At 42.5% G+C, this 14,481-nt stretch overlaps 1 protein-coding gene across 1 annotated transcript in view; it reads left to right on the forward strand.

Moving 5' to 3' along the window:
* Positions 1–14,068, forward strand: part of pcnx2 (pecanex 2) — a 39,020-nt gene extending 24,952 nt beyond the window's left edge. The window contains exons 30-40 of the mRNA XM_008302540.1: positions 3,376–3,609; positions 4,298–4,401; positions 5,065–5,209; positions 5,366–5,596; positions 6,212–6,369; positions 6,445–6,561; positions 9,833–10,011; positions 10,604–10,770; positions 10,855–10,929; positions 11,353–11,529; positions 13,666–14,068. Coding sequence (XP_008300762.1) covers positions 3,376–3,609; positions 4,298–4,401; positions 5,065–5,209; positions 5,366–5,596; positions 6,212–6,369; positions 6,445–6,561; positions 9,833–10,011; positions 10,604–10,770; positions 10,855–10,929; positions 11,353–11,529; positions 13,666–13,842 — 1,764 coding nt within the window. The 3' untranslated portion in view covers positions 13,843–14,068. The remainder of the gene's footprint in view (positions 1–3,375; positions 3,610–4,297; positions 4,402–5,064; positions 5,210–5,365; positions 5,597–6,211; positions 6,370–6,444; positions 6,562–9,832; positions 10,012–10,603; positions 10,771–10,854; positions 10,930–11,352; positions 11,530–13,665) is intronic.
* Positions 14,069–14,481: the final 413 nt, after the last annotated feature.

Genomic DNA, 14,481 nt, shown 5'->3' on the forward strand with positions numbered 1-14,481 from the left:
AGCTGGTACGTAGATCTTTATTCATCATTTCCTGGCTGTAGCCTTATATTTGGCAAACAGATCTACAAGTGCTATCTGCCTTGGTCGTAAGCCTTTTGTTTTAAAAACAAAAACAAACCCTTTTGTTGCACCTTCTCACTTTGTTTTTCGTGCTTTCGTTGCCGTCTCGTGTCGGCTTTGACTTTGTGCGTCTACATTTAGCCTGCCTTTCCTGAATCCCCACACAGCGCTATCGATCATCTCATCTAACCTTCAGCAAGAACGCGAATAAGCACAATTTCCAAGGCTTTACTATAATCAGCTATAATGTGCACTATAAGCACTTTAATGCCCTCCAGAGAGAACCTCTTTCCTTTCTGGATGCTTCCCTTTTACATCAGCTCGAGGGCCAAAATGCGAACGCTGCAGCGCAGTATCTCATGATCGAATGAAAAGAGACGACTAAATTTCTGTTAAAAGTCTCTCTGGACATGAAAATATTAGTGTAGGTTGTTATTTGTTGGTCATATGGCCATTTGAAAATTCAATCAGGGAAATTTGTTATAAAACAGAGAGAATAAGCTGCCAGGAAGGCAAAAGCAATGTTGGAAAATCTTATTTTATCTCAGATAATTTGGATGTTTTTGTACTGGGAAAACCTAATAACGCTCCTCTGCTGTGCCTGCTGCTGACCTCCTCCTCCTCCTTCTCTTATTTTTCTTCCTCAGTGGACATCAGAGCCATATGAGAGTATAGACGCGACCAACTCCAACGGCGCCACCACGGTGAAAGAAGGCACGCACTCGAGCGAGCGAGGCTGCAGCCAGGGATTAGACAAGACCCAGGAGGACTCAGCATCTGCCTCGACGGCAGCTCCAGAGCCGACCGATCAGAAGACTGTCTGAGAGAGAAAACACACACGAGAGAGTGCCCATACTTATGCCCATATACAGAGAGGACTGTATGAAAAGTTATTCATTTACACGTACATACAAAGGATTGTATGAGAGGGCACCCATGCACACGAACCTGCCTCCTCTCATGTCCTCAGCATGTGGTCTCACCCTGTTGTCTGAATGTAAAGTCTGAAAACGTGATCTCGGATCCGGTTGATGAAATAAAGACGTTTTTAAATGAGCGGTTATTAGATTTCATTTGAATCGGGTTTCTCAGAAGGGCAGATTCATGCTCTGGGGTTTTAACACAAACATGCCAAACATCCTCATTTGTCAGTTTGTTTTTTGTAAAATCTGAACTTTTCACTTTAAATCAGAATGTATTGTGTGGAGGATACAAAGACAAATGCATGTTGTTTGAGAGCAGCATGTGATTTCTGACCTTCTGGCCTTCAAACATCCCTGAAGGCAAAGGAAACGCTGAGGGGAAGAACTTGACTGTACATGTTTGTGATGAATAGTTTGACACTGAGCAGATTGAAAACTAAAAATATACATATATTGTTGAGGATGTAGATACCAAATCTGCTGCTAGAGGGCAAGAGGATAGTTTCCGCCAACTGCATGGGGGATGTTTTATGAGCTTTCGTAATTTGAAATCCAAAACGCCATTTGAGGCAATGCAATAAGGAAATCGGCTGCAATTTGGGAAACACGTCATGCAGCGCTTTGGAGCCAGGATTTTACAAATTCATGCCTTTCTCCTCATGTGGCGGCCATGTTTTTAACGGTACTGCTTAGTCACGTGTTTTAAATCTGTTACAAACACTGAAGTGAAGCTTGACTTTAAAAAAAAGAAAGAAAACTAATAAAAAATTCTAATATCTGTCAGAAAAATTGCAATTAGATATAGCTCTAGTATTTTTAGTTTCAATTTGTTTAAGTTTGTCCGTTCAAATGCCAATAAAACAATAAATAAAGGTTTTAACACTTCCCTCCATAAATATACATCCTGTGGCAGAAGCTCTGAAATGCCATTCAGACCATCCTGTATAGAACGTTTAGGTATATTTACGTAAATATAACTGAATAAGTAACTGAAAAAAGAACAAACTTAAACAACATGAATTCATATTTCTACAGTTTCTGGTCAATGTCGGCGAGGTTTTGGCCCAGAACAGATCATGGCAGTCATTTAATACTTGCTATTGTCGATTATATTTCTTATTACTGTCTTTCAAATGTGCTCTATTAAGAGTCAACCACCAGCTAGTGGCTTTGTGAGAGCTACAGTGTGATGTCAAGAAGGTGTTATCACAATCACCATCTTACTTTAACATATTAGCAGGCGAATTAGCACTAAACACAAATTACACCTGAAGATGACTGGAACAGCACGTGTTTGGTCCTAAATTAGAAAATATATTTGATAACTTTTGATGAAAACTGCAAACTCTCCAGAAATATTACAGTTCAGAGTCACAAATGCCAACTTCTTGGTTAACTTCATGATTATCTGATAAATGAACCAATCAGTCATGCAAGAAATGGATAAGTGAAAACTTTGGCCTGCTTTGAACAGCAGGAGAGGCATTATCCTCTGGAAACCATGAATGTCGACAGAAGAAAGTCCTGGTAATCTGGTAATATATTTGCACATCCAGCAGATTTTGAGCTGTTGCAGAGAGGCCAAAAATGTGTCTGCTGCTGTAGCTGCTACAGGAAAGGCTCATGAGGTTGCAAAATCATAAAGGTTCATCCTTGGAGGAGCATGAATGTGCCAAAATTCATGGAAATGTACCCAACAGAGACCAACATCCCCAATGCAGCAGACCAAAAATGTACATTGTTTACAACATTATCATTTCATTACTTAAAAAAAAGCAAAGAATTACCAACAATCACACAATGTTTTTCTTTACAACACTGAATGACAAAAGAATTCCGTGCAGCGTGGGTTCTTCCTCCCACAAGGTCCAAAAACATGTTGAGGTTAATTGGTGATTCTAAATTGTCCGTAGGTGTGAATGTGAGTGTGCTTGGTTGTCTGTCTCTAAGNCTGATTTCTTCAACCGAGATAAACAAAAGACGGAACGTTCTCTGATGACGGGATGACAGCGTCCACCATTTTGATCCAGACAAAAAAAATCTCATCAACTCCTGGATGAAGTGTCACAAAACAGATTTTGTTATTTTAAAAAATTTAAAACGCGTCACTGCTATTGAAGGGTGCAGTTTTAATAATGCAGCCGCTCCTGACACAGTCAATCAGCCTCTCTTAAGTGGCAGACAGAAAATTGAATATTCCACTTGTCTCAGGCTCTTAAAGATCCGCCTGCTGAAAGGTTAAGCAGTCTAATTGGCAGACAAGTCGGGATCTAATGCATTAATCATAATTACAAGTGGAAGCTTGCCAATAGGTGACTCCGGGTGCAGCCATGAGCTGTAACACACTCTTCTTTGTGTTTTATTTTCCATCTCCCTCCCCTCCACCTCTCAGAGCATCATCTACTACCTGGTCCACTCGCCCAAACTGTCCACGTGGCTCAAGGATGCCACGGTTCAGGAGGCGCTGCAGTCCTACACCAAGTGGCACCACATCGAGCGCGACCCTCAGGTGTTCAGCGTGAAGATCGACGAGGACTACGTTCACTGCCTGCAGGGCGTGACGAGGGCCAGCTTCTGCAACGTCTACCTGGAGTGGATCCAGTACTGTGCTGGGAAGATGGAGACGGTACATCAGCCTGATCTTCATTATGGGTTATAGTTATACGGGTTAGAGCAGAGAGGAGACGGGTGAGGAACACATTTAGCAATGTAAGATGTCTGTAGTAATGGTAACACCTGCAGGCCTACCTAATGATGTCATCTGCACATCCAGGCACATTTATGTATCTCTCTTGTATATTCTTGTACATTTTGTTGATTTTCTATTTTCTATATTTTTATTTTACTTTATTTGACCTTCATTTATACCCTACCCTCATATTCTGTTTTGTCTTTTTGCTTTGTTTACCCCCTTTGTTGAATATTCTTAATTCTAAGTCTAAGGCACCTTGAAAAATGTAGTATTTGTTTCCAGGTATTTTTAAAATTTTGTAAAATAAATAATGAAAGAAATACAACTTTTTTGGGGGGGATTAATGGCATTATAGCTGCGTCATACTGCACAGCAGATGTTTTAAGTAGTAAATGTAAAGTAAATGATTCACATTTGAGAAACTGGAACCTTTAGTTAAAAAAATAATAATCAAGGATACAAATTTAGCAGAATTATGTTCTGTTTATTTATTCAGCTCATTTCACGAGTACAAGAAAAGTTGGATTACAGTGAAAATCAAACCTCAACACATTGTTGTCACCACAAAGACTCTCTGCTTGCTTTAAGCTCATTTTCTGCTATCTTTCTCTCTTGTGTGCAGCCTGTGGACAGCGATGAAGACTCTCCTCTGGTGACTCTGTCTTACGCTCTGTCCGTCCTCGGGAGACGATCCCTCGGCACGGCGTCCCACAACATGTCCAACAGGTAAACCTGGTTCAAACCGCAGAGCAGCACAGATACGGGAGTGTTTGAAGTGAGTCGTGGGGCAGAGATTACGCCCCTAAAAACTCATTTCTACCCAGCTAATCTTATGTGGCTTGCATTGAACAAAACACACGATTGAGCCTCAATCAGCTAAAGTTGGTGCAGTGAGATAATTGTAGGACAGTTAATGGTTGTTGGATGGTGTAGATGTGTGTTTTTATGCCTATAATATGTTCAGGGGAGCTTTTTTGTGCTTACTGTCAAAAATTTTCATCAAGCAATGAAATCAACTTCAACCTTGATGTTGTAGAATTTGTAAAAACCTTTGAGAGAAATTGGGTCTGAGTCAGCTGGGATAGACTCCAGCCCCCCATGACCCTAGTGAGGATTAAGGGGTGTATAGATGATGGATGGATGGATACATAGAAGTTGTAAAAGCAGATTTAGGATATTTACCTGCAGCTGGACAGATACACCAGAAGGGGGCATCAGCAGCTAAATCTTTAAACATCCTCAGTGTTCAAACAGAATTCTGTCTGCAATCAAGTAAACTTTCTGTCTTTATGTGGTTTATATTTTATAAATGCTTCAGTTTTCTAATCCCTCCTCTATGTCTCCATCTCCATTTGTTCCCCTCATGAACTCTGACCTTCCTCCACAAAGTCTGGAATCCTTCCTGTACGGCTTCAACACGCTGTTCAAAGGCGACTTCCGCATCGCCACCAAAGACGAGTGGGTTTTCGCTGATCTGGACCTCCTGCAGAAAGTCGTGGCTCCTGCAGTCAGAATGAGCCTCAAGTTGCATCAGGTAACGAGGCGCGCGTCTGTCATTTGTCCTAATTCTCCTCCACAGACATTTATGCATCATTTATAATTACAATAACGTCTTCATCATTACATAAAGACGTTTTGCCAAAGTCTGATGAAGGTCTAGTGCTTCGTAATGACTCCGCTGCCCTTTCAGGATCACTTTACTTGTCTGGAGGAGACCGAGGAGGCGTCCATCTTGTACGAAGCCATCACTAACTACCGCAGCAGCCTGGTCATCTGCCACGAGAGCGACCCGGCCTGGCGCAAGGCGGTGCTGTCCAGCCGCGACACGCTGCTCACCCTGAGGCACATGATCGACGACGGCACGGACGAGTACAAGATCATCATGCTGTACAAACGCCACCTCAGCTTCAAGGTCATCAAGGTAAGAAGAGGCCAAGGCGCTGCTGGAAAGTGGTCGTTTATGCGTGTTTCAACTTTCAGGCTGCAGAAACTCAGTGAGTGAGATGGTGACAAATGCCACAGATCACACGTGTGGTGGAGTTTGAATGCAAACGTGTCTGACTGTCTGAAAAGTTTGTTTGGTTGGTTTTGTAGCGAGCAGGACAAACCTTCCACCAGCCAACTTGGACGAGGTTCCTCTTGGACGTTTGGCGTCAAACTAATCATTTTCTGCCTGTATGGCTGAACAAAAATGTGTGTTTTTGCTCTAAAGTGGCTGCAGCTTCATTTATAATAAAACAAATCAGAACAGAAAAGTCAAACGTGATCATAAGTGGTCACCATTTGAATTTCAGAACATTAAAAATTCAGTTTATGAACTCATTTTCGGCTCTGCAGTTACTTAAAGTGCTCAAATGTAAGCTTAACTCTCAGCTCTGAAAGTTTAGATCTTAAAGGAGTAGTGCAGCTTTTTAGAAAACTGACTCAATATAAATATGAAGCTACTGTCAGCAGCCAAAATCCTCCTGCAAGAATCATTGTACGGAACAAGTCATATCATGTCCTTAACTGTATATTTCATCTCTTCTCTCTCCAGATCAATAAGGAGTGTGTGCGAGGCCTGTGGGCCGGCCAGCAGCAGGAGTTGGTGTTCTTACGGAACCGAAACCCAGAGCGCGGCAGCATCCAGAACTCAAAGCAAGCGCTGAGGAACATGGTCAACTCGTCCTGCGACCAGCCGCTGGGTTACCCCATGTAGGTGTCGCTCTCAGCTCTTCTGGAACAACGTTAAGACCAAGAAACCTGCGCTCACGTCACCTTGTTTTTCAGGTACGTGTCGCCCCTGACGACGTCATACGCGGGAACGCACCGGACGCTCCGCAGCATCGGAGGAGGAGCTCTGAGCCTGGATGTCATTCGTTCCTGGCTCTGCTCTAAGTGGTTACGGTCAGTGCATTTGTTCCCACCTTAATCAAAAGCACAGTCTGTGATTCTTTTCTTCGTTGCCTTCCGGGCTCAAGCTTCCCCCTAAACTCTCCCTGTGAGTGGGATCCTCAATTTGCATTCTTCACATGCTGAAGACAAACAGAAAACAGACTTTATTTACTTCAGTTTGGTGGAGACGAAGACGGCGCCGCAACCGAAAGGTCACAGCTTCAGCCTGTGGATCAACCGTCAGCCTCTGAGGGTCCTTAAATAAGAAACTCTGGATGAGAGGCTCAGTTGAATGTATTTGGCATTACTCCGAGAGGCTGGCACAGTAAAAACCATCATACTTATTTCAATCATCTAGCTTTAAAGGCTACGTAGAGGATATATATATAGTTGATTTCAGCTCTGAGACTTGGATGAAATATCTTCTCATGAGAGGATTTTCATTTTGGAATTGTTAAATAAATATGAAAACTGTGCTGCAGGATAAGTTGGTTTAGATGCATCACAGTGTAATGTTCACTGTTTCTTAACCTCGATTTCTCCCCGTGCATCAGAACATTACTCTCAGAGACAGAAACCGAAAACTGTATTCAAATGAACTGACAAAAGCAGCATTTGTTAATGCAGTCAATTTGTGGCTGATAGTTTCTTCCTCTGCTCCATGACATCATCTTCATTCCACTTTCTTCCTCTTGCGTTTAACTCATGTTGAAATCAGCTTTACTTTTTCATTTCTTAACCCTCTGAATGCTGAAACCCACCAGCAAGCTTTAAAAGCATGTTATCATAAAAGAATATCACCAAAATTAAACTATTTCTCAAAGCTGGAAATAAACCATTTACACAAACCAGATACTGTATAAAACAAAACATTCAAGTTCCTCGGCACAACCTGTGACTCCATGAGTGAATCAGCTGAAGTCAACAGTCACAAAAGAAAAGTCCTGTCTGTTTTTGTCTGAACTGCAGGCTGTGTAGTGCAGTATGGACACAAATTAAAAAGTACAGTACTGTCTGTTTATATTATCATACCCTCAGTCCAGGATGGGATTATGACTATATCCAGGATAATCCAATAAGCAGCCTTCTAGATGGACAGTGTGTGAATAACTCAGTGATCAGATCTCAGGTGAGCAGCTAATTGACAAACGCATCGCCTTCCATGGCTGACCGAGGTGTGATAATCTGCCATGCATGGCCGACGCTCAGCCCGTAACCATCAGCTGACCATGACTTTAAACAGGCAAAAGTTATTCCTGGAATCAATTTCAGGGAATTTCATTATGACAAAACCCAGGATTATGAGATTATTCTATGATTCTAAATGGGCTGTTTTACTATACGTTATATAGGAAATGATTGGGGACTTTGATATTTTATGATTATAAACTGGACATTCTGCAAACTGGTGTGACATTAAGTGGGCAGCACTGTAGTAAATGATCTAAAGTCGTCCTCAAATGTATCCGTACTCTCCCATTAAAGAAGGAAAAACTGCTGTCACTGAAATAGAGCGCCCTCCATAATTATTGGCACCCCTGTTAGGATGTGTTCTTTAGCTACTAGTAAATTCAGTTTTTTTCTAAATAATATAGGACCACAATGAAAAAAAATAGGAAAATTCAACCTTTAATTCAAGTGCGTTTATTCAGTGTGAAAAAAAATCCCACATTAAAAAATAATTCTTTTTCATCAAATCATGTGTGACACAATTATTAGCACCCTTGATGTTAATACTTTGTACAACCCCCTTTTTTCTACAATTGTCAGTGTGAGAGTTTGCTTCTGCAATAAAAAATGAATTTATTTTAAGGCTTTTAACACATCTTAACCAGGGGTGCCAATAATTATGGAGAGCGCTGTAAGTTGAAGAACGTAATAATAAATAAAAATGTTATGAAAATCATGACATTGCTTTTGAATTGTGGTTCAACAGAAATATTTTTTTCAAAACAAAAAAAACCCCAAAGCAAACAAGCATGATTGTCTGGGACAGTTTTTTTTTTTTTTTTTAAATTATCCTTTTCAACCACAATTCAAAAGCAATGTCTCATTTCACTAAATTATAATTTAGCAAATTTTTATTTATTATTACTTTTTTCAGTTTCTAGTTATTTTAGTGACTATTGTGAATTTTGCCTTTTCTTTAATGGAAGGGTATAAATACATTTGAGGACGACTGTATCACGTATGGAGCCACCATCTTTTCCTAGTCACTCCTGTGGGCACTTCAAAAACAGTTCTTTGCACTTCTGTCCATGGATGTGCTGTTTCCATAGAGATGCAGGATTTTATACTGCAGAGGAAAACGAGCCCACAGTGAGTGAAAATGCCCAGAAACTGTTTGGAAACTGCCCAGTGTTGTATTTATAAAAAAATTAGAATCAAATCCCATTTAGTTTCTTAATATTCTTCTGACCACGTTAAAACCAAAAAAATGCAGATAGATATTGAAATAGTTATCCACTTCCATTCACCGCAAACGCTGCAGATTATGTCGGGGTTCTAATGTTCTTCTTCAGCCGGCTGTATTTGGGATAAGTCTCTGTGGATAAGATGCGGTGTGATGCTCCAGCTGCCTGCTGAGCGAGGGCTTCTCTGTGGATTTACAGATATTGACTCGCTGGAGTCGGTGCTGCGGAGACACTTCGCTGCCAACTTGATGTAGTTTTAAACACATGTACAGGGACAGTGGGAGCGCCGGCTGACAGAGAGAGACGACTGGATTAGCGAGCGGGAGCCAAGCCAAAAGCCTCGACTTTCTGCTGTTTGCTCCTCACATCCCTCCTTCCTCTTTTTGTTTCTCAATCCCCCTTTTTTTTTTTTTTTACACATTACCTCCAGCTTATCGCACAGGCTCTGCATTAACCTCTGCAGGTCAGCTAATGGTGTGTGTGAGTGTTTGTGTGTCTCTTTCTTAAGCCTCTTAGGGGCTGAGTTTTCCTTTCAGATTAGATTAGATTGCTAATCCTGTTTCATCGGGCCTCGACTTGAAGGTGTTGTCTTAATTTCACTAAGTAGCAAAGGAGCCAAGGAGACGGATCGGGCCTCGTCAGCCAGAACACATTTAACTAATTTAGGAGGAAGAGACGAGCACGAGTGTGTGTCACATATGCCAGCAACAGTTACGTAACATCTCTCTGAGCATAAGTGTGCGCGGCTCAGCCGACCGGGCTGGTGGAGGCTTGCTGAATTTTTGATGGCCCTCTCGCCCGTGTGCGTCCCTCGCGCCGATGAGGACATGAATAAATAAATCACAGCCGTGCGTTTGTGTGTTGTGCAGGGTGCGTAAGGACAACCTGACCAGCTGCAACAGCGGCGTCAACATGGAGGACGTGGACTGCGGCGCCGGCGGTTCGTCCTCGCTGAGCCACAACCGGCCGTCGTCCGTCACCTCCAACAGCCTGAGCCTGTACCAGCACCGAGCCAGAACCACACACAGCCACCGACACCACAACTCAGGTACACGCCAACACACACACACACACTGACAGGACTCTGTGTTGTTGTGGAACCGAAGACAAAAGGTGTTTTTATTTGTTTTGATCAGGTGAGGTGAGATTATGTGACCTTTTAAGGCTAAAATGATATAAAAATTGCATATTTTAACAATAAAATCCTTTGTCAACCTCAGAGGTTTAGATGCCACGGCTTTACTGTGTCCGTAGCTTGTTTAACTGACATTACTGAGTCACTTTGCTGACTTTAGTGGAAGTTTAAAGCTGCACTTCAGGACTTGTGTCTCCCCTTTCTGGCAGTGAGAGTTACTACACGAACACAGTTGCAGGCTTATGTTGTTGCCGATGATCACTTTCTTTTTTAGACAGTAATCCTTCATCAGAAATATTTTTATCAGGAGCAACAGAAACTTCTCCTGGATGCCTCCTAGGATTTCCCCCCTTCTAGTTCCTGTATTGTGCTCCATCTTCATTGGTCTGCTCTTTAGCTCTAGTATGAGAAGGCCTTGCTGGCCCTGGTGGCGCACCACTGGTATATTAGGCTGTAAAAGTGCATTTTCTTCTATGTGAGTGTTTATGTTCCTGTGTTTTTTCAGCCAGAAGAGAGTATCGCAGTCGGTCGGTGCAGCCTCAGAGTCAGCGTCCCCCAGTCAGCAGCCAATCAGGGCCGATCCTGGACTCAGGCTCCAACCACGGCCTCGTCCAGCGTCTGTCCAACAGTCAGCTGTCCTTCAACACTTCCATAGCCTCGATTTTCTCCCAGGTACGTGCACACTTTGTTATCCCGCCTGCATTGCTCAGTCGCAGCTGCTTTAGAAAGTAAAGTGGGTCTTTCCTTTGTCTTCAGGTCCCTCGTCTCTCAGGAGCAGGTGGGATCAGCTCGCAGCTTCAGGCGGCGCAGCATCAGCAGCGCTCCAGCCAGGTACCAGCTTAGTACAGTCATGACTCATAGATGATGTGCAGCGCCATCTTGGAAGGTTTCCTCTTTTATTGCTTTTCAACATTGAATTAATTTAATTTGGCTTTTAGGAAAAGAATTTACCAACGTCAGTTATTTAAAACATAAATAACTACCTGCATATATATTCACTCCTGTCATTCAGCATTCAGTAGATGCACCTTTTGCTTAGATTGCAGCATTACTTTGTACAAGCCTGTTTTCACTTTGACATGAAAGAGTCTTTTTTTTGTACATTCTTGTCAAACTTGACCACGATTTAATGTTGAAAAGCCATAAAAGGGGGTGAATATTTTGTAAGTGCACCATATTTTTCCCTCCAATACACCATGATAGTGTTTACATCACGATATGCGTCAACTGTCATTGTTTCCTTTGTGGCTCCAGGTCTCCTCGTCTTCTTCCACCCTCAGCCTGCTGTTCGGGAAGCGTAGCTTCTCCAGCGGCCTGGTCATCTCCGGGCTGTCCGCCGCTGAAGGCGGCAACACCACCGACACGCAATCCTCGTCCAGCGTCAACATCGCCATGGGGCCTTCGCACAGGTCCAGCAGCAGAGCCACGCAGGTCGGAAACCAACCAAACAGGGAGACATGTCTGTTTAGATGCAGCGATGATAAAAATCTAGATTTCAGATCCTCTTGATGTGACTTTGACTGTCACCTCACCTTTTACAGTAAAAGCCGGCAGCCAGTGAAACATTTCCTAATTAATCCTGGTTTTGGCGACTCCCCGACCTTTCTTCTAGCACCTCCTACATCTTGACCACACATTTGAGTCAAGACAAAGTTTCTTAAAGGTTAATAATTTACCTTTCACCATTAAAGGAACAATTTAAAACTTTGGGACGTACACTAATTTGCTTTAGTTGCAAGAGTCATAAAAAGATCAACATCACTCTTGTATCTCCTAAGAAACAGCCTCATACATAATCTGGTCTCCTTTAACTTCACACCAATGTTCAAGCTCTGCTGAGTCCCTGGTGGAAGAAGGTCATAGTTTGAGCCTTTAGACAGACCTCAACAGCACAGATGAGTTGTTGTGTAAGTTTGGTGCATCAACAGTGCATCCCAAAATTCACACTCAAAGGACGCTCATTTGAAGACAACAATGTACAGATTTAGGCCAGGGAGGACAGATGGTTTGAGAGAGGGGTGAAAGAAGCCATCTAAATGGAAAGACCATCCCTCATCAGAGGTGGAGGTCTGAGGTATCATCTCTCACCGGTTTACAAGTCAGTCCAAAGATCTCTCCCCAGGAAGATGAACCCACATCCACACCTCGTCACAAAAGACCCTAACGAACCCCATTGTGGCAGGGGGAGCACTAACGACTCACATAGCAAGGGGGAGGAGCAACAAACTCCCAATTGAAACTCAGGTGTTATTGGCTCCTTTAGGATATAAGTATCTGGAATTCCCAACTAGTCAGTCAGAACTGATGAAGCCTCTTGGATGAGAGGTGGAACATCTTCAAGGAACTCAAGCAAGTCCAGTTGCTATGATTAAACTACGAGACCTGGATGACTGAGAATCTTCACAGACGCACTCAGAGGCTTTTTGCTTCTACTTTTTCTCCAAGAAAATAGCGGAAATTGCTCATAACATATTTATTGAAGACAGAGGAGCTCTTTACACATCTATTTTACGAGGTAGTTAAATAGAAGAGAGACATGTTTATCCAAAAGTTTCCAACAGACTCCTGCACATTTTGATGAATGCCGTCAAACACGAGTGCAGAATAAAGAAAACATCCTGCACATCCTCAGGATAATAAAAACAATGCAATCCGGTCGTATCACAGGTTCCTGGGAAGTTTTGTAGCTGGTAGACGTAGCCTCAGTTCCCGCTCGACTCCTCAGAGATGTTTTTATTTGTTCATAAAAACTTCTTTCATAACGTAAGAAGCAGGTATAGATCCACAGGTGGGATGTTTGCCAGTGATGCTATTGTTTGCATGGAATAAACAACAACATGTTAATTAGTTTGTTTTAGAGAAGCTGGTACGTAGATCTTTATTCATCATTTCCTGCCTGTAGCCTTATATTTGGTGAACAGATCTACAAGTGCTATCTGCCTTGGTCTTAAGCCTTTTTTTAAAAAACAAAAACAAACCCTTTTGTTGCACCTTCTCACTTTGTTTTTCGTGCTTTCATTGCCTTCTCGTGTCGGCTTTGACTTTGTGCGTCTACATTTAGCCTGCCTTTCCTGAATCCCCACACAGCGCTATCGATCATCTCATCTAACCTTCAGCAAGAACGCGAATAAGCACAATTTCCAAGGCTTTACTATAATCAGCTATAATGTGCACTATAAGCACTTTAATGCCCTCCAGAGAGAACCTCTTTCCTTTCTGGATGCTTCCCTTTTACATCAGCTCGAGGGCCAAAATGCGAACGCTGCAGCGCAGTATCTCATGATCGAATGAAAAGAGACGACTAAATTTCTGTTAAAAGTCTCTCTGGACATGAAAATATTAGTGTAGGTTGTTATTTGTTGGTCATATGGCCATTTGAAAATTCAATCAGGGAAATTTGTTATAAAACAGAGAGAATAAGCTGCCAGGAAGGCAAAAGCAATGTTGGAAAATCTTATTTTATCTCAGATAATTTGGATGTTTTTGTACTGGGAAAACCTAATAACGCTCCTCTGCTGTGCCTGCTGCTGACCTCCTCCTCCTCCTTCTCTTATTTTTCTTCCTCAGTGGACATCAGAGCCATATGAGAGTATAGACGCGACCAACTCCAACGGCGCCACCACGGTGAAAGAAGGCACGCACTCGAGCGAGCGAGGCTGCAGCCAGGGATTAGACAAGACCCAGGAGGACTCAGCATCTGCCTCGACGGCAGCTCCAGAGCCGACCGATCAGAAGACTGTCTGAGAGAGAAAACACACACGAGAGAGTGCCCATACTTATGCCCATATACAGAGAGGACTGTATGAAAAGTTATTCATTTACACGTACATACAAAGGATTGTATGAGAGGGCACCCATGCACACGAACCTGCCTCCTCTCATGTCCTCAGCATGTGGTCTCACCCTGTTGTCTGAATGTAAAGTCTGAAAACGTGATCTCGGATCCGGTTGATGAAATAAAGACGTTTTTAAATGAGCGGTTATTAGATTTCATTTGAATCGGGTTTCTCAGAAGGGCAGATTCATGCTCTGGGGTTTTAACACAAACATGCCAAACATCCTCATTTGTCAGTTTGTTTTTTGTAAAATCTGAACTTTTCACTTTAAATCAGAATGTATTGTGTGGAGGATACAAAGACAAATGCATGTTGTTTGAGAGCAGCATGTGATTTCTGACCTTCTGGCCTTCAAACATCCCTGAAGGCAAAGGAAACGCTGAGGGGAAGAACTTGACTGTACATGTTTGTGATGAATAGTTTGACACTGAGCAGATTGAAAACTAAAAATATACATATATTGTTGAGGATGTAGATACCAAATCTGCTGCTAGAGGGCAAGAGGATAGTTTCCGCCAACTGCATGGGGGATGTTTTATGAGCTTTC

Source organism: Stegastes partitus, unplaced genomic scaffold, assembly GCF_000690725.1.
Source record: "Stegastes partitus isolate 25-593 unplaced genomic scaffold, Stegastes_partitus-1.0.2 Scaffold1831, whole genome shotgun sequence".
Classification (NCBI taxonomy): Eukaryota; Metazoa; Chordata; class Actinopteri; family Pomacentridae; genus Stegastes; species Stegastes partitus.